The sequence below is a fragment of the Anomaloglossus baeobatrachus genome, chromosome 3 (assembly GCF_048569485.1).
Source record: "Anomaloglossus baeobatrachus isolate aAnoBae1 chromosome 3, aAnoBae1.hap1, whole genome shotgun sequence".
Classification (NCBI taxonomy): domain Eukaryota; kingdom Metazoa; phylum Chordata; class Amphibia; order Anura; family Aromobatidae; genus Anomaloglossus; species Anomaloglossus baeobatrachus.
The window spans coordinates 181,764,903-181,791,684 of record NC_134355.1 but is presented as its reverse complement, the minus strand read 5'-3'; the positions used below and the strand labels follow the sequence as shown (position 1 = coordinate 181,791,684).

At 50.1% G+C, this 26,782-nt stretch overlaps 1 protein-coding gene across 1 annotated transcript in view; it reads left to right on the top strand.

Moving 5' to 3' along the window:
* The window catches only part of AHCTF1 (AT-hook containing transcription factor 1), a 253,101-nt gene that overhangs the window by 23,631 nt on the left and 202,688 nt on the right, over positions 1–26,782 (top strand). Inside the window, 5 exon segments of the mRNA XM_075339614.1 lie at positions 2,411–2,524; positions 2,636–2,717; positions 17,142–17,292; positions 21,017–21,149; positions 21,239–21,417. Coding sequence (XP_075195729.1) covers positions 2,411–2,524; positions 2,636–2,717; positions 17,142–17,292; positions 21,017–21,149; positions 21,239–21,417 — 659 coding nt within the window.

Below are 26,782 nucleotides of genomic sequence, written 5' to 3'. Positions count from 1 at the left end.
TTTCATGCAGAAAAATCCGCAGCAACATTCTACCGTGGACACATAGCCTAAGGCTATGTGCGCACGTTGCGTACAGTCACTGCAGAATTTTCTGCAGCGATCCGAAGAGCACACGTGCGCTTCAAATCGCTGCAGAAAATGTCCGTAGTGAAAAAAAAAAAGCCAATTCCATGCGCTCTGCCTGCAGCTCCTGCCATAGACAATGCAGGGGCTGCCGGCAAAGCACACGGAAGAAGTGACATGTCACTTCTTAGAACGCGCGCTTCTGGCAGTAGCCGAAGCGCTGCGCTCTAAGACTCCACGTACGCACGGCCCCTGCACAATCTCCATAGATTATGCAGGGGACGCAGGACGCATGCAGTTACGCTGCGCTACAAAGCGCAGCGTAACTGCATGTAATTACGCAACGTGCGCACGTAGCCTAATAGTGAAAAGGCAATATAAGCACAGTGAAGAAATGGTTAAATTCCCTGTGTAACATTTTAAATGCTGTTGTGTTCATTGTCCAAGAAGAACACACAAATTATTCCCCAAATTAATTTATTTTCTTAAAGTAGATAAAACATTTTTTTATACCACACCATTTTGTGCACAATGAACAAAGCAATAAACAATTTGTCTCAAAGGACCAACTTAATGGCCACCCCTGATCTTGAATATCAAGAACGTGGTTTACAGTAGATAATAGACAAATTGATACAATTTGCAAATGAATACAGTGCTGGTTCACACAGAGGACATATATACATCACACCAAGCCAGACTTAACGTTTAAGCTTCCCATGTGATTCTGCTGGCACGTTAGTGCTAATTTAGTATATCACAATCAGATGTAGTAATCCAGAAGCATCCACATTTAGGTCACAAGGCGTTGAGTATTTTGTCCCATAGTCATTATGGTAAACCGCCGACCATTTTTTATTGGATTATAAACGTCTCCACCTCGACGCGTTTCCCCACATAACCATGCGGTTCATCAGGAGGTTGTTAGATCAACAGATATAGGGCATGCAGGTCCATGGCGCCATTAAATCAGATCAGCAGCATCACAGTGAGATCCTGTTTTGATAATCGTATACTGCCGTCCTCCTGGCGTCATTGTCCAAGAAGACCAGAGTTATTTGCCAAAAGCTGTACTCGAAACGCACATTAGGGAGCTCCTCTGGCTGCCACACCGGTTTTAGGGTATGTGCGCACGTTGCTTTTTACCTGCTTTTTTGCTGCTTTTTCTTCTGCGCTGTTTAATGCCAAAATGGATGTGTTCTTCTATTCAAGCAAAGTCTATGGGAATTTGGGTTTCTTGTTCACACTATGTTGTTCAAAATGCTGCCTTTTTGAGGCAGAACTTTGGTCAAAAACTCAGCTTTTCAAAGAAGCAACATGTCAATTGTTTTTGCCATTTGGGTTTTGCACTGCAAAGCTGAGTTTTTGACCAAAGTTCTGCCACAAAAAGGCAGCATTTTGAACAACATAGTGTGAACAAGAAACCCAAATTCCCATAGACTTTGCTTGAATAGAAGAACACATCCATTTTGGCATTAAACAGCGCAGAAGAAAAAGCAGCAAAAAAGCAGGTAAAAAGCAACGTGCGCACATACCCTTATACCTCCCTTCTCCTATACAAACTCTGGTGCCCTTGATCATAGACTTTTTATCATAGGATTTTGGGTTTATCACAATCTCTGTAGAATTTAATCCAGAATATATTTGATTGTGATTGATCCATACCTCTTCATACTTACCACTGAATACATTTCCTTTGATTTTTTTTTTTTTTTTTTTTTTTTTTTTTAAGGGCTTCTTTGTATGTGCATACACTTTTCAATCTGCTGTGGCTTTTACTTTTGGAAGGTCCCTGTGTGGTTTATGCCTTTGCTTGACAGTCTCCTTTTTTATATTTTACTCATTATTACACATCACTAAATTTCTGAACATCTGTTTTTTTTGTTTTTTTTTTTTTGTCTTCCCTGTGTGAATTGGATGGGTTGTTACTGACATCCAGTGAGAAATTCTTGTTAATTGCACCTTCAGAAATATATTTACTTAGAAAATTAGTGACGTGTTTGATACTTATTTCACCGTGGTGTTTTGGTTGTTTTGTTTTTTTTAAAATTCTGTTTATTTTTAAAAGCCAATGGAGCAACCGGCTTAAACCCTAAACATTTAATGTCTTTTGCCAGGTTTCAGTGATCTCGAATATTAGAATGAGCATTGAAAATTGATTTGAACTGCAGATATTATGTAGAGCACTTTGATATTTTGCTATAGACTCCAACAAACATCTGACCACAATGATTATTTATGTTGTGTAAAATGCCTGCAGGCACTCTTAAGTGTAGTTTGCAGATTTTAAGGATTTATGTACACATTTGTATGTAATGTAATGTTTTTGTTTTTTTTTTTACATTAGATACCATGTTCAAATAGAAGGGGGTAGAGTCCCTGTTTTCGCTGTCACTTTTCAAGAACCTGAGAATGACCCCCGAAACTGCTGTTACCTTTGGGCAGTTCAAACAAGTCAAAGGTAATTGTTTAAAACCAAACGCTGACGTTGCATCGCTTCCCAAAATTATTTTATATTTCAAAATTAACAGATATGCATCGTGTTCTCATCATCTAATATTTTTCACTTTAGTGGCAGAGATTTAAGCTTTCATTTGCTGCAGTTGGCTTTTGGGGACAGAAAATGCTTACCATCAGGACAAGTTATGTATGAGGTAAGGTTTTTGTGTTCTGTATAGTTTGTAATTTTGAAGGGGGCACCTAAGTTGTCTCTTGAGCAGCTCAAAGCCCTGCAGTCTCTCCAGCTCCTGGTGGGCTGGGGCCGGGAGCTCCTCTTTGAATGATTCTAGTCAGAAACATTGTCGTGGTACATCACATTATTAATTTATTATTTATTCTGAGTGTGCACTGTTATCACTATATATAGATTAATGTATCCATCAAAATCTGACTCTACTTTAGGAATTCTGCTCTTTCACCCACTAACTACAATAGCTTACGGACACCACATCCATTCTGATCACCGATAGAACTATGCAGAGGCACAGCTCGCTCTCCTCCTACCTGACACTAACCGGCTGATATGTGCAGGTCAGGAGAGTAGTTATATTTGTGTGTGTGTGTGTGTGTGTGTGTGTGTGTGTGTGTTGATGAGCAGAACCATAACTTCCAACCATCCTGGGTCCAGTGGGACAGTCCCAAGTTAGGGAGCTGCCCACCCCCACCTCCCTCTGTCCCAACTTAGGCTGGTTTCACACTACGTCTTTTTAACATCCGTTGAAAACGTTATTTTAGCGGAAATACGGATCCTGCTTTTACAGCAAATAACGTATGCAAACGCATCTGTTATTTCTTTATCGTTCCTATGGGAGACCCAGACCATGGGTGTATAACTACTGCCTTCGGAGGACACACAAAGTTACTACACTCAAAACGTGTAGCTCCTCCCTCCTAGCATATACACCCCCTGCTAGCCAGTCCTAGCCAGTTTTCAAGCTTTGTGTCAGGAGGATCACACACACACATGCATCCTTTTTTGATTTTTCATTTTTTCTAAAGATTTGGAAGAAAAGCGGGTCCACTGGACCCCCGGCATGTCCCTTCACACTCCCCTGGCGGCAGTGCTGTTAAGGTTGACTTCAGGGCAGAAATCCCTTCATGCCGCGCTCCTTCACCATCCCTTATGGGCTCTGGCTTGAAGTTAGAGCCAACACGGTTCTCACTGCCTTGCAGGAGACCGGCCTCCATCCGCAGCCCTTTGGCAGGACCCTGCTGGACGGAGCACTGGACCCCCACCCCACCAGGGATTGGACCCTGCGTCTCAAAGCTAAGTATAGAGACGTTGTTCAAGGGTCCTTCTACAATGTGGATTTATTGAGGGGACAGTGATTTATGTTGATAATGCTGCTTTTTACAGTTTTTCCGGCCGGTTTCTCAGTTTTTACTGAGTACCGCGCCGATGATGCCTGATTTTCGGCCGCATGTATAACTCTAGGCCCCGGCTTCAGCCGCGGCCTAGTTTCGTTTTGTTCCCCTGCATGTTACTCATGCAAGGGGACACTGCAGCGCCGCCCGCCGGCCGCTCTGCACAGGGGACGACACTCCGTTTTAGGAGATGATTCCCTCCCCTGTACATGCCTTAGCCCTCCGATTCCCGCTCCTAGGTTAACCCCCGCCCCCCCCCCCTCACTCTGGCGCCATTTTCTCAGCGTTCTTAGTACGCTGATCGGCGCTGGCTGCTCTGCAGCAGAGGGAGTGGATATATGGCTGGGGGTCCAGGCTTGGAACCTGAGGGGGCACTCACAATAGCGGCCTGATAAGTCACAACCTCTGGCTGTGCACTTTTATACACGATCACGGCATTCTGAGGGAGTTAATTCTTTATTATAGAACCTCCTCAGCAGCATGTCTCACACTAGGAGCAAAGCTCCAAGGCTGTATACTACATGTTCTGCATGTAAACTCATATTGCCTGAACCGGCACGGACCCACACTGTAATGGTCCTTATGTGGTGCCTCTGCCTGGAGTCTCCCCAGGCTGACCCCTGTCTTGGGTATTCTAGACATTCTAGAAATGGCCCCCCACCTCTGCAGCATGTCTCACAGAGCGAGGCTGCAAGCTGTTTTTGGTATCCACTGCTGGTAGTCTCGTACGGCTGTACCGAGCTCATAACCACTGTGGCCCCTCAGCTTGGAGGCTCATTCAGGGTCCCTCCAGCTGCTCCGGTCGATGGCTGACCCCTGGGGGAATCTTTTTTTCCAGGGGTCGGCCTGTCCCGGCATCTGCTGAGCATGCAGCCCCCTTCTCAGGGCGTTTTCTGCTCGCTCAGCAAAGCTCTCAGACCCCGTCCTCCTGACAGGGAGACGCAGGGTCCCCTGTCCTCCCCGTCCCGCAGCTCCGATTACGAGCTGACTCATTGGACGAGGAGGATGTCACGGACGCTACTTTAGGTACTTTGATCCGTCCGTAGGTGACGCGGATGCGACTGATTGGATTGCGTCCATTATACTTGTATTGGACCTCCATCTGCCTGTATCAGGGGAGTATTCCCCGCTGGCAGTAAGGCATCAGTATACCTTTAACAAGACGAGGAGTGTGTTCCTTAACCACTCCAGTTTTCAGGCGTCCAAGCCCACAGCCTGTCCTGCAGATCCCACAACGGGGTTCTGCTGCCTGTCTCCCCCTCCCATCAGAGGTGGTCAAGGAGTGTACTCATTCGCCAAGGGTGGCCACTCCGGTGTCTAGACTTTCAGCCCGGATAGTTGTATCAGTGGCTGACGGCACCTCTATAAGGATCCCACGGTACATTAATTTTGTACTGGACCTCAATCCGCCGGAGTTACCTTATCATCTAGGTGAACACAACGTGTGTTCCTTAACCACTCCGGTTTTCAGGTCCCTGTGACCAGCCCAGGGTCCGCTCTGACAGTCGCTTCCCATGAAGCGTGATTCTGAGGACTGTTTCCCCTGTCCACTGCCCGGACCGTTATGTCAGTGGCTGATGGCTCCTCAGAGGAGATGCATTCCCTCACAGGGACCCTATGCCCAAAACGGTTGCCTGAACTTCCAGACTTCAGTCTTTTCATCCTCTGCCTAGGTCTGCCATGCTGGACACCGCACGGTGGTGGTCTTGGCTACTTTCCTCGCTGTCCGCAGGCTCCTGTGGCTTCGGAAATGGAGGGCAGATGCCTCTATAGAGGTTCCTTGCTGGGCTCCTCTTTGGTGGGACCAGTCTCTTCGGAACCGACTGGATGAAATTTAGGAAGCTCTTGGCGGGGAGAGTTCTTCCTTGCCACAAACCTAAACCAGGGAACCTGTCCAGGGCAGGAATCAGTTGAGGTTTCGGTGGTTTCCGTTCCTCCATCTGATCGTCCTCTAGCTCGGCCTAGGTTCATAGAACCAATTGGCTTGAAGCTGCGTCTTCAGAAGACCGCAGGAGATGCTGCCACTTAGTCAGCTTCCTCCGAGCTATCTAGCCACGCCAACCTCCTCCTAGTCGGTGGCAGGCTCTCTCCACTTGGCGACGTATGGTTCTAACACGTCTCCGTTCAGTGGGGGCGGGATTATATCTCCCATGGCTACAGGATGGAGTTCTGTCCACCCGCCAAACAGATTTTTTCTGTTACCTCCTCCCGGCTCCAAGGCCGCCGCCTTCTCTTAAGCCGTGGCATTTCTTGCAGGCCAATGGAGTAATTGTACCGAATCCCGACTGGGAACGGTTCTGAGATTTTTGTTTAAATCTATTTCTAGTCCCCGAAGAGGGCGGTGCCTTCCGACCTGGATCTTTAGCTTTTCAAGCATGGTCAGGTGTGGCGTTTTCACATGGAGTCTCGGTCTTGTTCCGTGTGTTTTTTTTTCACCGGATCAATCAAGAACCCAAGGAGATTCCCTCGCAGCCTTCGGCATCAGAGATGCTTTTCTGCAACGGTCAATCGCAGTTTCACACCAGCGTTGACTGCGTTTTGCCATCAGAGCGGTCCAATTCGTGGCTCTTCCCTTGGGGTTGGCCACGGCCCCTCGAGTATTCTCATTGCGGCTGCTGTGATTAGGGTCCTGCACCCCTAGGGATTGACAGTGATCGTTTGCACTAGACTGCCTTCTTCTCAGGCCTTCATCCAGTGCAGACTCTTAGCAGAGTATTTCGCTTACTCTCGCCACTCTAACCTATTCGGGTGGCTTGGCATTCTGTTCAAGTCCACTCTGACTTCGAACCAGAGGCTCTCAAGGACGCAATTCGAGACTGTCGGCTCTTGTGAAGCCGCTCTTAGTCGATAAGTAGTCCCTCCGCTGGCGGTCGACGTCGTTCTATCAGACACCAAATACAGGTGCTGGTCAGACGGTGGCGTCAATGGAAGCGATTCCTTGCCCAGTTTCTCCTGTGCCCTCTGAGACTGGATGTTGTCCGCTGTACACGCGAACTCCCTCCTTCCACGGGGTGGTGGCTTTGCCACTGACCTGGGGCTCGTTTTCAGGGGTGGTTTCGACCACTCTGTCTCAGGGACGCTCCTTCCTGGCCCCGTCCCAGGTGATTCTCACCAGGGTGCTGGTCTTTCCGCCTTGGGAGCATTATATCTCCACCGCGGAGCGCAGGGCGCTTGGACTCTGTCCGAATCAGCCCTTTAGATCAATGGGCTAGAAATCAGAGCTGTATTCTAGCTCTCTAAGCCTTCACCATTTGTTGGCGGCTAGGCACATTCGAGTTCAGTCGGATAACGTTACAGCGTTTTCCTACATCAATTTCCAGATCGGGACACTCAGCCGCCTGGCAATCTTGGCGCCTCAACATTCTTCACTGGACAAGGGACTCCTAGTCCACCGTATCCGCAGCCCACATCCTAGATGTCAAAACTGCGGGCAGATTATTTCAGCTGTCCAACCGTGGTCCACAATCCTCAGGTTTTGCGGTAGACACACTGGTTCATGTTTGATCCCAGCTTCGTCTCTACCTCTTGCCCAGAGCCCTGCACAAGATCAGGGAAGGGGGCCGTCGGGTCATTCTCTTACAGACTGACCCAGGCAGGCTTCGTATCCTGACCTGCTCTTTCTGTCCGTTGGATTGCCATGGCATCTTCCGGTCCGTCCAGACCTTTTCTCAGAAGGTCCGTTTTTTCCGTCAGAATTCTGGATTCTCGGATTGACGGCGTAGCTATTGAGTCCTGGATCTTGGCGACTTCTGGTATCCTTCCTGAAGTCATCTCCGCTATGACTCGAGCTCCAAGGTGTCCTTGGACCTTTTTAGCCTTGCCGACCCTCCTGTCCCTTCCACAGTCCGGTCTACAGCTAGGACTATCCCTCATTAAGGGACAGGTCTCCGTTCTGTCGGTATGTGCCAGCGGCGTATCGTCCGGCTGGCTCCGGTGCGCTCCTTTTAAGGGCGCGTCTCACATCATTCCGCCTTTCCGGCGGTCTATGGAGCCCTGGGACCTTAATCCGGTCCTCCCGGTTCCCGGAAACCCCCGTTTGCGCTTCTTGGGGAGGTTTCTTTGTTTCATCTTTCACAGAAAGTAGTCTTTCTAGTGGCTATAATTTCCTGCCAGGGAGTTCTGGCTGCACTCTCTCTGAGTCACCCCCTTTTTCTTCAGCGCTCTATTGGGAGACCCAGACGATTGGGGTATAGCTACTGCCCTCTGGAGGCCACACAAAGCACTACATTAAAAGTGCAAGGCCCCTCCCCCTCTGGCTATACCCCCCCCGTGGTATCACGGGTTCTCCAGTTTTAGCTTTGTGTGCGAAGGAGGTCAGACATTCCATGCATAGCTCCACAGATTTTAGTCAGCAGTAGCTGCTGACTATTTCGGATGGAAGAAAAGAGGACACATATAGTGTCCCCAGCATGCTCCCTTCTCACCCCTGGATGGTGTTGTAAGGTTGAGGTACCTATTGCTGGTACAGGGCTGGAGCCTGACATGCTGTTTTCCTTCCACATCCCCTGGTAGGGCTCTGTGGAAGTGGGATCCTGCCGGCCTCTCAGCTCTGACGCCGGGCTCCATCCACAGACCCATTAGAACCTGATGGAGACGGAGCAGGAGTACGATCAGGGACAGGCCCTGCATCATACAGGTACTCTGTGTCCCCGGCAGGCACAGACACACTCCGGGCTGGCTGGGTGTTGTAGTGCGCCGGGGACCGCAACGTTGGAGTTTGTGTCCCTACAGATTACTGGGGGATTGTTTGTGTATGGGAACGCAGCGCCGACCCCCTCTGGACCGGGCGGCGCTGCTGTGACTTGTGGTGCGCCGGGGATCCGCCGTCCGCGCTTTTACGGCGGCGGCGGTTATAAATTGAGTCCCCGGCTTTTTGGGCCTAGGACGCCGGCAGCTCCGATTCGTTCCCGCCCCCACCCTGTCATTCAGGGTAGGGGAGAGACGCTGTTCGCTAGCAGCGACGAGGGCTGGAGCCTGATTTACATGCTCCAGCCCTCACACTAGGCACAGAGGGAAGCAGGCTTCCCGCTCTTAGCCAGGAACGCCCAGGGCCCGCCCCCCTTCCTCTCTTAGGACGCCGGCAGCCATTACATGCAGTCTGGCTGGAGGAAGGACGCAAGGCTCTGGGAGACCTGGACTAGGGGCTATCTGGCGACCACACACCCGCTTTTTAAGCGGGCGGTAAGCGATTTTTCTGTGCTGGTCCCTCTAGTGCCTCACGGTGTATCGGTGTACTGTGTAGGATATAGAGATATTGTATTTCTTGCACTGTGAGGTCGCTTCTGGCTGCATCTCCCAGATCACTCTGTGGAAGCAACAACATGCCATCCTCAAAACGCAAGGCTGCCAAGGCTAGGGCTGTGTATACTGCGGGTGCTGCATGTGGGGCTAATCTACCAGCAGGCTCCGATGACCCCCATTGTGTGCAATGCTCCGACCCGGTGCTGCTTCGCCAGCCGGAGTCAGGAGGGAGAGTGACCCAGGCTGAGACGCCTGTAAGTCCTGCCCCGGTGACAGGGACAAACTTTGCAGTTTTTGCTGATAATATGTCTGTCTCTATGGCAAAAATCCTTGAAACCTTGCAATCTATGCATGGGGCTCAGTCTTTGGGCACGGCGAGGCCTCTGTCCTCAGGTCCCCCTCACTTGGAATTAATCCAGCCCACAGGGGGGTCCCCGGCTTCACAGGCCGAGGATTATGACTCAGATGATAGCCCCAGCCACCCTAAGCGAGCTCGCTGGGAAAGACCCTCGACGTCATCACACTGCTCAGGGTCTCAGCGCAATCAGTCTCCCTGTGATGTGTCTGATGAGAGTGATCAGGAATCCATTCCTGGAACCCCTCTCAACCTTGATACCCCGGATGGGGATGCCATGGTAAACGACCTTATCTCAGCCATCAATAGGCTGTTGGATATTTCTCCCCCAGCCCCTTCAGCAGAAGAGGCGGCTGCGGAGCAGGAGAAGTTTCGTTTCCTTTATCCCAAGCGTAAATTGAGTGCTTTGTTGGATCACGCTGACTTCAGAGAATCAATCCAGAAGCACGACGCTCACCCAGAAAGGCGTTTCTCTAAACGATCTAAAGATACGCGTTTCCCTTTCCCCCCTGAGGTGGTCAAGCGCTGGACACAGTGTCCAAAGGTAGACCCCCCGATTTCCAAACTCGCAGCTAGGTCCATAGTTGCAGTGGAGGATGGCGCTTCACTTAAAGATGCCAATGACAGACAGATGGACCTTTGGTTAAAATCTGTCTATGAAGCTATCGGCGCGTCGTTTGCTCCGGCATTCGCAGCCGTATGGGCACTCCAGGCTATTTCAGCTGGCTTAGCAAAAGTGGATGCTATCATACATCCAGCAGTGCCGCAAGTGGCGCACCTTACCACGCAGATGTCGGCGTTTGCGTCTTACGCTATCAATGCGGTCCTAGAATCTACCAGTCGCACCTCAATGGCGTCCGCCAATTCGGTAGTTTTGCGCAGAGCCTTGTGGTTAAAGGACTGGAAAGCAGATGCTGGTTCCAAAAAATGTTTAACCAGTTTGCCTTTATCTAGAGATAGACTGTTTGGCGAGCCATTGGCTGATATCATTAAGCAGTCTAAGGGTAAAGACTCCTCTTTACCACAACCCAGAACAACCAAACCTCAGCAGAAAAAGTGGCAGCAGAGGTTTCAGTCCTTTCGAGGTTCGGGCAAGACACCATTTACCTCGTCCAAAGGGACTCAGAGGACGCAAAGAAACTCAGATTCGTGGCGGGCTCACACGCGCCCCAAGAAAGCAAATGGAGGTACCGCTTCCAAAGCGGCTACCTCATGACTTCCAGCCCCCTCCCTCCGCATCGCCGGTCGGGGGCAGGCTCTCCCGCTTTTCCGGCATTTGGATGTCACAGGTCAAAGACCGGTGGGTGACGGACATTTTGTCTCGCGGGTACAGAATTGAGTTCAATTCTCGTCCTCCAGCTCGGTTCTTCAGAACCTCCCCACATCCAGACCGAGCAGATGCTCTGCTGCAGGCGGTGGGCTCCCTAAGAGCGGAAGGAGTGGTGATCCCAGTCCCTCCTCAGGAACAAGGGCAAGGGTTTTACTCCAATCTCTTTGTGGTTCCAAAAAAGGACGGCTCGTTCCGTCCTGTTCTGGACCTAAAACGGCTCAACAAACATGTGCACGCCAGGAAGTTCCGGATGGAAACCCTGCGTTCTGTCATTGCCTCAATGTCCAGAGGAGACTTCCTTGCCTCAATAGACATCAAAGATGCTTATCTCCACGTGCCAATTGCTACAGAACATCAACGTTTTCTACGTTTTGTGATAGGAGACGACCATTTTCAGTTCGTAGCTCTGCCATTTGGTCTGGCAACAGCCCCACGGGTCTTCACCAAGGTCATGGCGGCGGTGGTAGCAGTCTTGCACTCTCAGGGACACTCGGTGATCCCTTACCTAGACGATTTATTGGTCAAAGCTCCCTCTCAAGAGGCATGTCAGCACAGCCTGAATGCTACGCTGGAGACCCTACAGTCTTTCGGGTGGATCATCAACTTTCCAAAGTCGATCCTATCACCGACTCAATCACTAACGTATCTTGGCATGGAGTTTCATACTCTAGCAGCGATAGTGAAGCTTCCGCTGAACAAGCAGCGGTCACTACAGTCAGGGGTGCAATCTCCTCTGCAGGGCCAGTTGCATCCCTTGCGGCGCCTCATGCATTTCCTAGGGAAGATGGTGGCAGCCATGGAAGCAGTTCCCTTTGCGCAGTTTCATCTGCGCCCACTTCAATGGGACATTCTCCGCCAATGGGACGGGAAGTCAACGTCCCTGGACAGGAAAGTCTCGCTTTCCCAGACGGCCAAGGACTCCCTACAATGGTGGCTCCTTCCCACCTCATTGTCTCAGGGAAGATCCTTCCTGCCCCCATCCTGGGCAGTAGTCACGACAGATGCGAGTCTGTCAGGGTGGGGAGCAGTATTTCTCCACCACAGGGCTCAGGGGACGTGGACTCCGCAGGAGTCCACCCTTCAGATCAATGTTCTGGAGATCAGAGCAGTGTATCTTGCTCTACTGGCCTTCCAACAGTGGCTGGAAGGAAAGCAGATCCGAATCCAATCGGACAACTCCACAGCGGTGGCATACATCAACCACCAAGGAGGGACGCGCAGTCGGCAAGCCTTCCAAGAAGTCCGGCGCATTCTAATGTGGGTGGAGGACAGAGCATCCACCATATCCGCGGTTCACATCCCAGGCGTAGAAAACTGGGAAGCAGACTTCCTCAGTCGCCAGGGCATGGACGCAGGGGAATGGTCCCTTCACCCGGACGTGTTTCAGGAAATCTGTCGCCGCTGGGGAGTGCCGGACGTCGACCTAATGGCATCCCGGCACAACAACAAGGTCCCGGCATTCATGGCGAGGTCGCGCGATCAAAGAGCTCTGGCGGCAGACGCCTTGGTTCAAGATTGGTCGCAGTTTCAGCTCCCATACGTGTTTCCGCCTCTGGCGCTCTTGCCCAGAGTGCTACGCAAGATCAGATCCGAGTGCAGCCGCATCATACTCGTCGCTCCAGACTGGCCGAGGAGGTCGTGGTATCCGGATCTGTGGCATCTCACGATCGGTCGACCGTGGTCACTGCCAGACCGACCAGACTTACTGTCCCAAGGGCCGTTTTTCCATCAGAATTCTGCGGCCCTGAACCTGACTGTGTGGCCATTGAGTCCTGGATCCTAGCATCTGCAGGATTATCTCAAGGAGTCGTTGCCACAATGAGACAAGCTAGAAAGTCGAATTCGGCTAAGATCTACCACAGAACGTGGAAGATTTTCTTATCCTGGTGCTCTGCTCAGGGAGTGTCTCCCTGGCCATTTGCATTGCCCAAGTTTCTTTCCTTCCTGCAATCGGGGTTAGAAAAGGGCTTGTCGCTCAGCTCCCTTAAAGGGCAAGTTTCGGCACTATCCGTGTTTTTTCAGAAGCGTCTAGCACGTCTTTCTAAGGTGCGCACGTTCCTGCAGGGGGTCTGTCATATTGTGCCCCCGTACAAGCGGCCGTTAGATCCATGGGATCTGAACAGGGTACTAGTTGCTCTCCAGAAGCCGCCCTTCGAGCCTCTGAAGGAAGTTTCCTTTTCTCGGCTGTCACAGAAAGTGGCGTTTCTTGTTGCGATCACATCGCTTCGGCGAGTGTCTGAGCTGGCAGCTCTGTCATCCAAGGCTCCCTTCCTGGTGTTCCACCAGGACAAGGTAGTGCTGCGCCCTATTCCGGAGTTTCTCCCTAAGGTCGTATCCTCTTTTCATCTTAATCAGGATATATCCTTGCCTTCGTTTTGTCCTCATCCGGTTCACCGGTATGAAAAGGACTTACGTTTGCTAGATCTGGTGAGAGCACTCAGAATCTACATTTCCCGCACGGCGCCCATGCGCCGTGCCGATGCACTTTTTGTCCTTGTCGCTGGTCCGCGCAAGGGGTTGCAGGCTTCTAAAGCCACCCTGGCTCGATGGATCAAAGAACCAATTCTAGAGGCCTACCGTTCTGCGGGGCTTCCGGTTCCTTCAGGGCTAAAAGCCCACTCAACCAGAGCCGTGGGTGCGTCCTGGGCATTACGTCACCAGGCTTCGGCTCAACAGGTGTGCCAGGCAGCTACCTGGTCCAGTCTGCACACTTTCACCAAGCATTATCAGGTGCATACCTATGCTTCGGCGGATGCCAGCTTAGGTAGAAGAGTCCTGCAGGCGGCAGTGACACCCCCGTAGGGGAGGGCTGTTTTGCAGCTCTAACATGAGGTATTTCTTTACCCACCCAGGGACAGCTTTTGGACGTCCCAATCGTCTGGGTCTCCCAATAGAGCGCTGAAGAAGAAGGGAATTTTGTTACTTACCGTAAATTCCTTTTCTTCTAGCTCTTATTGGGAGACCCAGCACCCGCCCTGTTGTCCTTCGGGATGTTTTTTTGTTGTTTGCGGGTACACATGTTGTTCATGTTGAACGGTTTTTCAGTTCTCCGATGTTATTCGGAGTTAATTTGTTTAAACCAGTTATTGGCTTCCTCCTTCTTGCTTTGGCACTAAAACTGGAGAACCCGTGATACCACGGGGGGGGTATAGCCAGAGGGGGAGGGGCCTTGCACTTTTAATGTAGTGCTTTGTGTGGCCTCCAGAGGGCAGTAGCTATACCCCAATCGTCTGGGTCTCCCAATAAGAGCTAGAAGAAAAGGAATTTACGGTAAGTAACAAAATTCCCTTCTTTGGTCTTTTGCATCAAGACAAGGTGGTCTCCGTCCGACTCCGGACTTTTTTCCCTAAGGTGGTTACTGCTTCCACCTTATCCGGGGCAATTTTCCTGCCTTCCTTTTGTCCGGCTCCTCTTCATCGCTTGAGAAAGCGTTGCATATCCTGGATCTGGTGCGGGCGCCCCGGATCTAGGTGTCTCGCACCGCCGTTATTAGGCGGTGCACCTCTCTCTAGTACTGACTGCTAGTCAGCATAGCGGTCTCTCTGCATCTAAGCCGACCCTTGTTCGTTAGCTTAGGTCGGCCATTTCCGAGGCCTACAAGTGTACTCAAGTGCCTTCCCCGCTGGGGATCAGAGCACATTTGATCAGACCTGTCGGTGCCTTATCGGCTTTCAGGCTACGGCTCAGTAGGTCTGTCAGACGGCAGCTCGAATTAGTCTGCATACTTTTTCGAAGCTCTATCCAAGGCATGCTCTTGCTTTGGCAGACGCGGGCTTCGGCAGACGCATCTTTCAGGTGTCTGTCGCCCATTTGTGAAGTTGGGTTTTCCTGCTTCTCAGTTGTCTGTTTATTCCCACCCATGGACTGCTTTGGGACGTCCCATGGTCTGGGTCTCCCATAGGAACGATAAAGAAAAAGAGAATTTTGTTTACTTACCGTAAATTCTTTTTCTTATAGTTCCGTCATGGGAGACCCAGCACCCTCCCTATTGCCTGTTGGCAAGTTTCTTGTTCCGTGTGTCTTCACCGGCTGTTGTTGTAGACAGAGGCTCCGGTTATTCCGGGTTTTACTCTATCTCTACTTGTGGGTGGATGTCCTCCTTCAGCTTTTGCACTAAACTGGCTAGGACTGGCTAGCAGGGGGTGTATATGCTAGGAGGGAGGAGCTACACGTTTTGAGTGTAGTAACTTTGTGTGTCCTCCGGAGGCAGTAGCTATACACCCATGGTCTGGGTCTCCCATGACGGAACTATAAGAAAAAGAATTTACGGTAAGTAAACAAAATTCTCTTTTTTGCAGGATCCTGCACTGGATGTTTAGGGGCGGGCATTGGAGTCATGTGATCGGGAGTGAGGGGAACTAGACTGGGAGCCGGCTTCTGACAGCTGCAGACGCTCGTAACCAAGGTAAACATCGGCCTTGGATACCCGATATTTATCTTGGTTACGAGTGTCTGCAGCTGCTAGGAGCAGGGCTGCCTGCACACGTAACCAACGTAAACATCGGGTAACTAAGAGAAGTGGTTACGCGATATTTACCTTGGTTACGAGTGTCCGCAGCTCTCAGGTGGGAGAGAGAGGGAGGAGAGGAAGGGGGAAAGACAGAGAGAGAGAGAGAGAGGGTGAGGGAGGAGGAGAGAGAGACAGATCACGCGAGACTGGTTCTGGGCATGCTCAGTACTTTCTGGGCATGCTCAGTACAAAAGCAGGATCCTGTCTATCAGCATGCCAGCGTTCACCTGCGTTTGCGTGCTGTTTAGTCAGGATCCAGCAATTTGCAGTATTTGGACGCAGCTCAAAAACGCTACAAGTAGCGTTTTTGAAACATGTTAAAAAACGGCAAGTCACTGGATCCTCACTATAACGCACGCAAACGCAGGTGAACGGATGTTAACGTGAGTCCATTGCAAATGCATTGAAATGAAAACGCATTTGCACTGGATCCGTACTTCCGCTAAAATAACGTTTTCAACGGATGTTAAAAAGACGTAGTGTGAAACCAGCCTTAAACTGCATCTGGGACACATGCTGTTAAATACAATGGTGTAGCAATGAGCCGACAGATCTGTGCTTCACCATCCTGTCTGAAGGGCTGTCAACAACCTTCAAGAATGTTACGGGGCCTGAATGCATTATGTGCCTGATCAGTATCACAGGGGCAGTGAGCAAGGATATGACAGGCAGGTATAAAGTGTGTGACTATAGGGGCATCCATCGTGCGGTGGGGAATCTGTAGGGGCATCATAGTGCGTGAGTTGTTATAGGGGCATCATATAAAAGTCCAGGTGGCTTTATGGAAGTGGTTTAGGGTAAAATAAAGTGCCGAAGCGCACTGCACGTGCCACAGTATGTGTCCCTCTTTCTTATCTTTCAGAGATGGAAGGTATGGCAGAGGTTTTTGGCTATGATGTAGCAGAGGTGTGTGTGTGTGTGTGTGTGTGTGTCTACCAGAGTGTGTTTTATAGTGAGTCCTATTCACTCTTCACTTTATACATCCAGGGAAGTTTCAATTACTAGGAAATGTTTTTCCTATTTTCTGTTGTCTAAATCTGGAGTATGCATTATAGTAAGGTGTCCTGGAGTTTTCAGAAATATGCTGATTTGATTTAGGGTTTTTATCAATGTTTAAAAATTGTTGTTTTTTTTTTTTGTTTTAGCTAATTCTGCTCTAGATTCACATTGCCTGAACTACAGCTAGCATGAATCCGATCCTGGCTGCACGATTGCGGCAAGATATATCTTTCTCTGAAAAGTAACATCATTGAAAACCTAGTTTGAAACGCTGACTATGGAAATAGACCTGACTAATCTGGCAGAGGCCTTGGCTCAGTTCTTTCAGTCTCTCTCCAGTTTAGTGTGTGTGTGTGTGTGTGTGTGTGTGTGTGTGTGTGTGTGTGTGTATATATATACACACACGACTTGTCATTCACCTGGAGAGGGGAAGAACAGAGCTGGACTAGTAACATCTATTCCTATAGTTCTAGCTTCTCATTGTATTTACTCTAAAACCCAGTATAATTTCAGAAATATAAAACATACCTGGCTGTAATTATACATGGTTCTACAGACATACAGGTTTTGGCTTACGCTGCCCGAGGATTGAGCACCATGAATCCACTGATGGGTTCCCTCAAAGTATTTTCTATCATAAGATAGATGAAAACATGGAGTTAAGCAAAAAAAAAAACCTGTTGCATAAATATCACTGGATAGGGAGAGGTGTCGATGGTACTGTAATTGGGGTGAACAGGATGACTTGTACATACCGCTCAATTTATTTGTTTTTACAGAACTTGGAATACTGTGAGGAGAGGTATAACCTGGATCTTTCCTCTAATACTCTATTTCTAAGAGGTCAGACAAACAGCATGAAGTTACTGGGATGTCAGTCTATAGAAAAATTCCACGCACACAGTGAAAGAGAAGACGGACTCCATGATGGTTTGTTTCTTTTTATTTCCCCCCCCTTCTTTCATTGTAAGGCACCTAGAGAAGATGATCTGCAATTTTGTAACTTCCGCAAAATGACTATGTAGAATTCAACAGCCGTGTTTCATTCTCATGCGTCATTGTTGATCAGAAGCAGACTGGATTACGTTTCTTCAAGTGTAATACATTTGGCCCATCCTGGTTTGTCTATTTACCTTGGTATATAATATCACTTTCAAGAATGGAAAAAGCCTCTTTAACCCCCTTCATGACTGGCCAATTTTTGGGCCTTTGGAGAAATGTGTTTTTGGTTTTTGTTTTTTTTGTCATTCGCGTTCCAGGGGCTATATTTATAATTATTTTTTTTTTTTGTGGGATGAATTTTATTTCAGTGGAACTAGAACAAAAACAGCAATGCTGATGTTTTACATTTTACACTTACCACATGGGACACAAATGAAGCGTTCACTTTATTCACCCTGTTTATGGCAATATCAATTTTTTATATATTTTGAGCGTTTAAGCAATAAATTCCACTTGAAATAAATATCTGTTTTTTGTCACCATATTCCGACAGCCATACGTTTTGCATGAAGGCAACTATATCTGGTCATAAGTTGTTTTTTGTGTTGTGACGATATGTATTTATTTTTTTATTTTTTTTTTTTTTGTGGTACCTTTTTTCTCACACCACCGCCAACCCGCCCCTCCCTTGTTACACTAAAACATCAGTACCCAAAGAGCACTTGCAAATAATCTTATCGCATAGGTAATGCACTACACTAGCCTTCCCCCCCCCCCTTTCCTTTTTTCTACTGACCAACTATCAGCCCCCAACTAGTATTTGTTAATTTAGTATATGGCAGACACAAAAGCCATTGCCATTTTTTTTACCACAGTTCATAGGCAGTCTTTATCGCACAGTGGAGGTGCTGATGGACTGGCAAAAGGGCTCTCCTTATGTCAAACTCCTCATGTGCTGCTATCACTGCAGACAGCAACAGCTGTAACTGCGTCCCCCACCCTGAACGACAACTGGTTCTAATGCAGAGCAGTTACAGCCGCAGCTCTCGATACAGAGTGGTGACTGAAGCCACACCGGTGCCTTCCCTGTGATTGAAACATGAATACAGCTAGGAGGATTAAAGTTCCTTTCCTCCCGGTAGAGCGGTTTGAAGTGAAAACACCGGGCAGGTTCCAAACAGTGCTAAAGGGAATTTTCAAAGATTGTGTCTAGCAGTTCTGCAATTTCTTCTTCAGTACCCTAGGATGTAATTCATCTGGACCAGGAGATTTAAATTTGCTAAGTGTTCCTTCACCATCTGTTTATAGATACAGTGGATCTTTTAGGCCTAAGGCACACGGCATGAAAATCAGAGCGAGTGGAATGCGATAAAACATCACTTTCCACTCGGACCAGTATTAGCCTATCTGCCAGCACCCCGGAGTGATTTATTTTCTCCGCCCTAATCGGACCGAGAAAGCAATCGCAACATGCTGTGGGTGCAATGCGATCCTTGTTTCTTTCACGCCCATTTAAGTCTATTGGGCGAGAGAAAAATCGCACTGCACTCGCATTACACCAGTGTACCGAGAGTGCAGAGCGTGAATGGCAATAGCCGGCAACGGAGGAGAGAGGGAGATAAATCCCTCCCTCCCTTCCTCACGGTGCTGGCCCTCCCTTCCTCACGGTGCTGGCCCTCCCTTCCTCACGGTGCTGGCCCTCCCTTCCTCACGGTGCTGGCCCTCCCTTCCTCACGGTGCTGGCCCTCCCTTCCTCACGGTGCTGGCCCTCCCTTCCTCACGGTGCTGGCCCTCCCTTCCTCACGGTGCTGGCCCTCCCTTCCTCACGGTGCTGGCCCTCCCTTCCTCACGGTGCTGGCCCTCCCTTCCTCACGGTGCTGGCCCTCCCTTCCTCACGGTGCTGGCCCTCCCTTCCTCACGGTGCTGGCCCTCCCTTCCTCACGGTGCTGGCCCTCCCTTCCTCACGGTGCTGGCCCTCCCTTCCTCACGGTGCTGGCCCTCCCGTCCTCACGGTGCTGGCCCTCCCGTCCTCACGGTGCTGGCCCTCCCGTCCTCACGGTGCTGGCCCTCCCGTCCTCACGGTGCTGGCCCTCCCGTCCTCACGGTGCTGGCCCTCCCGTCCTCACGGTGCTGGCCCTCCCGTCCTCACGGTGCTGGCCCTCCCGTCCTCACGGTGCTGGCCCTCCCTTCGCACCTGAGGTCCAATTCATGACACTTGGCTCCTGCTGTGCTGCTAGTGTGAGCTGAGTGTCATGTGAGGATCACAGTAGTCCCTGTGTGACCCCAGCCTTATTCCTTTGATAGTACAGTGAATATCAGTTGGTTACATTCTCTCTCTCTTAGAGAACTATATGCAAAATATGAATTTAACAGTTCTACTTTTTTTTTTTTTTTTTCCTTACTGCTTTTGGTCTCCCTTGCAGGACTCACTTCATTACTGGATTCACCTCTTCTAACTCTTGCCTTGCAGTCCCTGCAGGCAGCATTATATTAGTCTCTAGATATGCACCCCTAATCTGCTCCTTAATACCCGTGATGTTTTCATATCGGACTGCATTTTCATTGTGGCACAATCTATTTAATAGCAGAGCGGGAACAAGTTTTAATCAAATATATAAAGCTGAATGTGTGTGTCCGGGATTGGCATCTGCACCGTCGCAGCTACAGCCACAAAATTTTGCACACTCACACTTCTGGACCCCGAGAGCGTCATAGGCTATGTTTTGAGGGGAAACTTTAACAAATTGTAACCCCGCGCTTTACATTCCCTAAAAAACCTGCCTCCATTAAAGCGAATGGAGCTGGGAGCCACAGTGCAGCCAGAACTTCAGAAGAATGCACAGCCACACCCTTATATCGAATGTTGATGTGTCACAATGCAGCCAGGGAAAGAGACAGACAGGGTAAGAAACGGACACAAAGAGACAGACACAGACAAAGAAACAGACAAAGAGGCGGCCAGGGAAGCGGGCGGCCAGGGAAGCGGGCGGCCAGGGAAGCGGGCGGCCAGATATATACTATCCCGGGCGTTAATACATTCTATTTATTCATTCTATCCCGGGAATGTTAATATATTCTATTTTGTTAACCACAGTTATTAACCCGGGCGAAGCCGGGTAGTACAGCTGGTAAAACATAAATTGCAAAGTTGCTTGTTTTCTAGAATTACTATCTAAACTTATCCTTCGTGGAAAATGAGAATAAACCTTTAACTGCAACAGTGAATTTGTCATTAAATGAATCATGGGTAACGGTTTATGTAAGATGCACTTCTAGACAGTTGAAAACTCAATGTTTCCAAAGCATCTAAACATTTTATTTACCTTTTCTGCCACCATTAAAGGGAATCTGTCAGCAGATTTTTCTTACCTCAACTGAGAGCAGCATAATGTAGGCAAAGAGATACTGTGTGCGGCTGTTCTGACACAGTGAAACATTTTACGGTAGATGTTGCATATAGCAGAGCTGGGAGCTACCCCACCCACACCAGACTTCCAGTTTATATTTCCATAGACAGAAACTGCTAATCAGAGGTTACCTTGCAGAAACCTGCTGACAGGACAGTGTCTGAAAATGCAGTACCCTACCTGCGTGTAGTTTGCAGAACTTTAAACATTTTCATAAAGCTTGGAAAAAGTTTTGTCAATGAAATGGTCTCAGATTGTAAGTAATGTTTTATGTATATTTATATTTGTAATGTCTTCCTTTTTAGTTACATCGCCTGACACCAGTGTGTCAATATTCACCTGGCAAGCTTATACGTATGGACAAAATAAGCCTTCAATATACATGGGAGTGTTTGATATAAATCGTTGGTATCAAGCACAGATGCCAGATTCTTTAAGGTAAGAGGTGCAGATTTTTTTTTTTTTTCTTGGGTGATAGCAGAGTAAGTCTTTCATTTTTACCCTAATTGATGGTTTTTCTCTCACAGGCCTGGTCAGTTTCTCAGAAACTGCTCATATTTTGCATTCTGGTCTCTTGAAGCTTTGACAAACATAACTGATGACAGCATCTTTGATGTTCTTGTTCATGAACGCAGTTTGAGTAGAGGTGTTCCACCTGCATATCCACCACCAGAACAGTTCTACTTTCCAAGCACCTATAACTTTGGTAATTATTTATTTTACGATTGCATTAAGAAATTCCTTTATTTTTCCTTATTTCTATACTTCCACATGTGGCTTTCTTTCAATGACATATTTCAATCTAGGGATGTTTTATGTACGCCTTTTGCTGCTGTATGACCCTTTTGACTATTCTCGATGTGGTCTCTGTTTGACGCCCGGGTCTCTGTTTGACGCCCGGGTCTCTGTTTGACGCCCGGGTCTCTGTTTGACGCCCGGGTCTCTGTTTGACGCCCGGGTCTCTGTTTGACGCCCGGGTCTCTGTTTGACGCCCGGGTCTCTGTTGTTTTAATCCATTGTATGTTCCTATTAGAGGAGATCACAGTATACAGGAGCAAAAATGTTTCCTTTTGATGGATTGAAAAGCATAATGTGACACACTGTACCCATGAACAGATGCCTAAGTAGCCAGTGGGGGCCTCTCTGTTAAGGATTCCTGTAAAATCCACCTAATGTAACCCCTAATGACCTGTGTGCTTAAAGTGGTTATCCACTACTTGGACAACCCCTTCTCAATCGCTATTTTCTTTATCGTTCCTTATGGGAGACCCAGACCATGGGTGTATAGCTTCTGCCTCCGGAGGACACACAAAGTACTACGCTAAAAGTGTAGCTCCTCCCTCCGAGCATATACACCCCCCGGATGACAAATCCAACCAGTTCAATGCTTTGTGTTCAGGAGGTCACACACACATGCATGTTCTGATTTTTGATTTTTAATTTTTTGATTTCAAAGATTTGGAAGAAAAGCGGGTCCAGTCTGGACTCCCGGCATGTCCCTTCTCACCCCACTGTGTCGGCGGTGCTGTTAAGGTTGACTTTACAAGGCTGGAGCCTTACATGCCGCGCTCCTTCACCATCCCCTGGGGCTCTGGCTTGAAGTGGGAGCCATCACGGTTCTCTGCTTGCAGGAGACCGGTCTCCATCCGCAGCCCTGTCAGGATCCTGCCGGACGGAGCATTTACCCCCCCCCCCCCCAGGGACATGGCCCTGCGTCTCATAAGCTAAGTATTGAGACGTTATTCAGGGGTCCCTTGTACATTTATTGAGGGGGGAGTGTGTTTGTTAACTTTGCTGTGATTTCCGGCGGTTCTCTGGGTTTTTCCTGAGAACCGCGCCGAGGGTGCCTGCTCGTCGGCCGCATGTAAAAATCGAGGCCCCGGCTTCAGTTGCGGCCTACTTTCGGTTTCACTGCCCCTGCATGTCAGTCATGCAGAGGGACAGTGCGGCTCCGCCCAGCGGCTGTTCAGCACAGGGGAGGACACTCCTCACTGAGGAAAGATTCCCTCCCCTGTATACCTCATTTGCCCTCCGGAGCCCGCTCTCAGAGTAGGCCCTGCCCCCTCTCCGGCGCCATGTTATCAGCGTTCTCAATGCTGCATACCACATTGTGACAAATGGGGGCCTGGGCTGGGGGATCTGGAGGGCACAGAGATGTCTCTATGTTAAACAGTCTGGCAAATCACAACCTCCGGTTGTGCAGTTGCTTATACAGAGAGTGGAAGGCAGATGCTTCTTCTCTGCTGGGGGTCATTCTGGACAGAACCCCCACTTCTGCAGCATGCCTCACATCAGAGCAAGGCTGTTCTTACTATGCACTGCATGTAGACTCGTACTGCCTGTACCGAGCACATAACCACATTGTGATGCTTGCTCTAACATCAGCCTGGAAGCTCATCAGTGGTCCCTCCGGCTGTTCCGGCTCTGGTGACTGAACCCCCGGTTTGAGTATAATCCCTCTCTCCAGGGGACAGCTGTCCCGGACTCTGCTGAGCATGCATCAGCCCCCTTCTCAGGGCGCTTCTGCTGCTACGGCTTGCTCAGCAAGGCTCACAGAGGATTCTTTATCTGGTCTCAGACCCCGTCCTCCTAAAACGGAGACGCAGGTTCCCCTTCCTTCCTCGTCCCGCGGCTCTGATTCACGAGCTGACTTGCAGGACGAGGAGGATGCCTTTACTAGGGGCTCGGACGCTACTTCATGTACCATTGATCTGTCCGAAGGTGACGCAGATGCTAATGATTTGATTGCGTCCATTATATTTGTACTGGACCTCAATCCGCCTGTATCAGGGGAGCATCCCCCTCTGGCAGAAAAGCATCTGTATACCTTAAGAGAACAAGGAGTGTGTTCCTTAACCACTCCAGTTTTTCAGCCACTGTGACCAGGCCCAGAGCCCGTCCTGACAGACGCTTCCCAAAGCGTGGTTCTCATGACTGTTTTCCCCTTCCACCAGAGGTGGTCAAGGAGTGGGCTCATTCACCAAGGGTGGACCCTCCGGTGTCTAGACTTTCAGCCCGGACAGTTGTATCAGAGGCTGACGGCACCTCTCTAAGGATTCCACTGTCCGCTAGGTTGACCTTCTGGCCAAACCTAAATATGAGGCGGCAGGGGCCTCGTTCTCCCCATCTTTTGCAGCAGTGCGGCCTCTCAAAGCCATCTCTGCTTCTCTGGAGGAGATGCATTCCCTCACCAGGGACTCTATGCCCGAAATGGTTGCTTTAACTTCCAGGCTTTAGTCTTTTCATCCTATGCCATGTCTGCCATGCTGGAGACTGTCACCGCACTGCGGTGGCCTCGGCTACTTCCCTCGCTATCCGCAGGCTCCTGTGGCTTCGAGAGTGGAAGGCAGATGCTTCTTACGAAGTTCCTTGCTGAGCTCCCTTTTGCTGGGACCAGTCTATTCGGGAACAGCTGGATGAACTTATTAAGGAAGCTTTTGGCAGGAAGAGTACTTCCATGCCACAAACCCCCAGGGCATGAACCAGTCGAGGTTTCGTTCCTTTCGTCCCTCTAACTGGTCGTCCTCTAAGCCCTAGGCCTCGTCCACTAACTCAGCCAGGGTCCGTAAACCAACTGGCGCATGAAGCCGCGTCCTCAGAAGTCCGCAGGAGCTGCTGCCTCCAAGGCAGCCTCCTCTTGATTATCTGGCCGCGCCAGTAACGGCCTTGGTCGGTGGCAGGCTCTCCCAAATAGAGGCAGTAGCTCAGTGGTAAAGCTGCTGCCTTTGAAACAATGAACTCACAGCTCCACGAGTTCGAGTCCCGGCCGCCCCGAAAATACAGAGCCGATGACAATTTAAGCTTGGGCGACGTGTGGTTCCAACACGTCTTCGATCAGTGGGTATGGGATACCATCCCCACGGCTACAGAATGGAATTCTATCCAGCCCGCCAAACAGATTTTTTTCTGTCACCTCCCCCCTGCTCCATGGCCGCCGCCTTCTCACAGGCTGTGGCATTCTTGCAGGCCAATGGAGTAATTGTACCAGTTCCCGACTGGGAACGGTTCTGAGATTTCTACTCAAATCTCTTCCTAGTCCCCGAAAGGGACGGTGCCTTCCGACCTGGATCTCAAGCTTCTCAACAAGCATGTTCAGGTGCGTCTTTTTTTGCATGGAGTCTCTGCGATCAGTCAATGACCCTAGGAGATTTCTAAGCATCCATCGACATCAGAGATGTCTATCTGCATGTGCCAATCGCAGTTTCACTCCAGCGTTGGCTACGTTTGGTAATCGGAGAGGGACATTTCCAATTCGTGGCTCTCCCCTTCGGGTTAGCCACGGCCCCTCGTGTATTCACACGGCAGCAGTGGTGCGGTTCTGCACCTCCAGGGGTTGGCAGTGATTCCTTTCCGGGACGACCTTCTAGTTAAGGCTTCATCCAGTGCAGACTGTCAGCGGAGTGTCGCGCTCACTCTCGCTACAAGTCCACTCTGACCCTGACCAGGAACTTACGTACCTAGGGATGCAATTCGAGACTCTGCTGGCACTTGTGAAGCTGCCCTTAGTCAAACAGCGGTCCCTTCATCTGACGGTTCGCTCTCTGCTGAGGCTCCCCCGTCATTCCATCAGGCACCTCATGCAGGTGCTGGGTCAGATGGTGGCGTCAATGGAAGCGGTTCCCTTTGCCAGTTCCATCTGCGTCCCCTGCAGCTGGACATTCTCCGCTGTTGGGACAAGCGGCCCTCTTCCTTGCACAACCTGGTGGCTCTGTCGCCACAGACTAGGAGCTTTTTAGTGGTGGCTTAGGCCCTTCTCTCTCTGTTCCGGGGACGCTCCTTTATGGCCCCGTCCCGGGTAATTCTCACCACGGATGCCAGTCTATCCGGCTGGGGAGCAGTGTTTCTCCACCACCGAGCACAGGGCACTTGGACTCCGTCCGAATCAGCCCTCTCGATCAATGTGCTGGAAATCAGAGCTGTGCTCCTAACTCTCGTAGCTTTTCACCACCTGTCGGTGGGCAAGCACATTCGAGTGCAGTCAGACAATGCGACAGCAGTTGCCTACATCAATCACCAGGGGGGGACTCGCAGCCGCCTAGCCCTGTTGGAAATTCAACGCATTCCGCAGTCCACATCCCAGGCGTAGAACACTGGGAGGCAGATTATCTCAGCCGTCAAACCGTGGACAGCGGCGAGTGGGCCCTGCGTCCGGCAGTGTTCCGGTCAATCGGCCGCAAGTGGGGCACTCCGGAAGTGGATCTAATGGCATCCCGGCACAACAACAAGGTCCCGGTTTACGTGGCTCGCACGATCCTCAGGCCTTGGCGGCGGGCGCGCTGGTTCAGGATTGGTCCCAGTTCCGTCTGACCTACGTGCTTTTCCCCTCTTGCCCAGAGTCCTGCGCAAGATCAGAATGAAGGGCCGTCGGGTCATACTCATCGCCCCAGACTGGCCCAAGCGAGCTTGGTTCCCAGACCTGCTCCGTCTGTCCGTAGAGGTGCCGTGGCATCTCCCGGACTGCCCAGACCTTCTCTCACAAGGTCCGTTTTTCCGCCAGATTTCTGTGGCTCTCAGATTGACGGCGTGACTCTTGGGTCCTGGATCCTTACGGCTTCAGGCATTCCTTCCGAGGTCATCTCCACTATAACTCGGGCTCGGAAGTCTTCCTCGGCCAGGCTTTACCACAGGACTTGGAGAATTTTCCTGTCCTGGTATCGCTCTTCCGGCCATGCTCCTTGGCCTTTTTCCTTGCTGACCATCCTGTCCTTTCTACAGTCCGGTCTGCAGCTAGGACTCTCCCTCAAGGGACAGGTCTCGGCTCTATCAGTTTTGTTCCAGCGGCGTATCGCCCGACTGGCCCAGGTGCGCACCTTCATGCAGGGCGCATCTTACATCATTCCGCCTTGCCGGCGGCCTCTGGATCCCTGGGACCTTAATCTGGTCCTCACGGTCTTACTGAAACCCTCCTTTGAGCCTCTTAGGGAGGTTTCGTTGTTTCATCTTTCACAGAAAGTGGCCTTTCTGGTGGGCTTAACTTCTCTCAAGAGAGTCTCTGATATGACTGTGCTGTCTTCGGAGTCACCCTTTTTGGTTTTTTCACCAAGACAAGGTGGTTCTCCGCCCGACTCCAG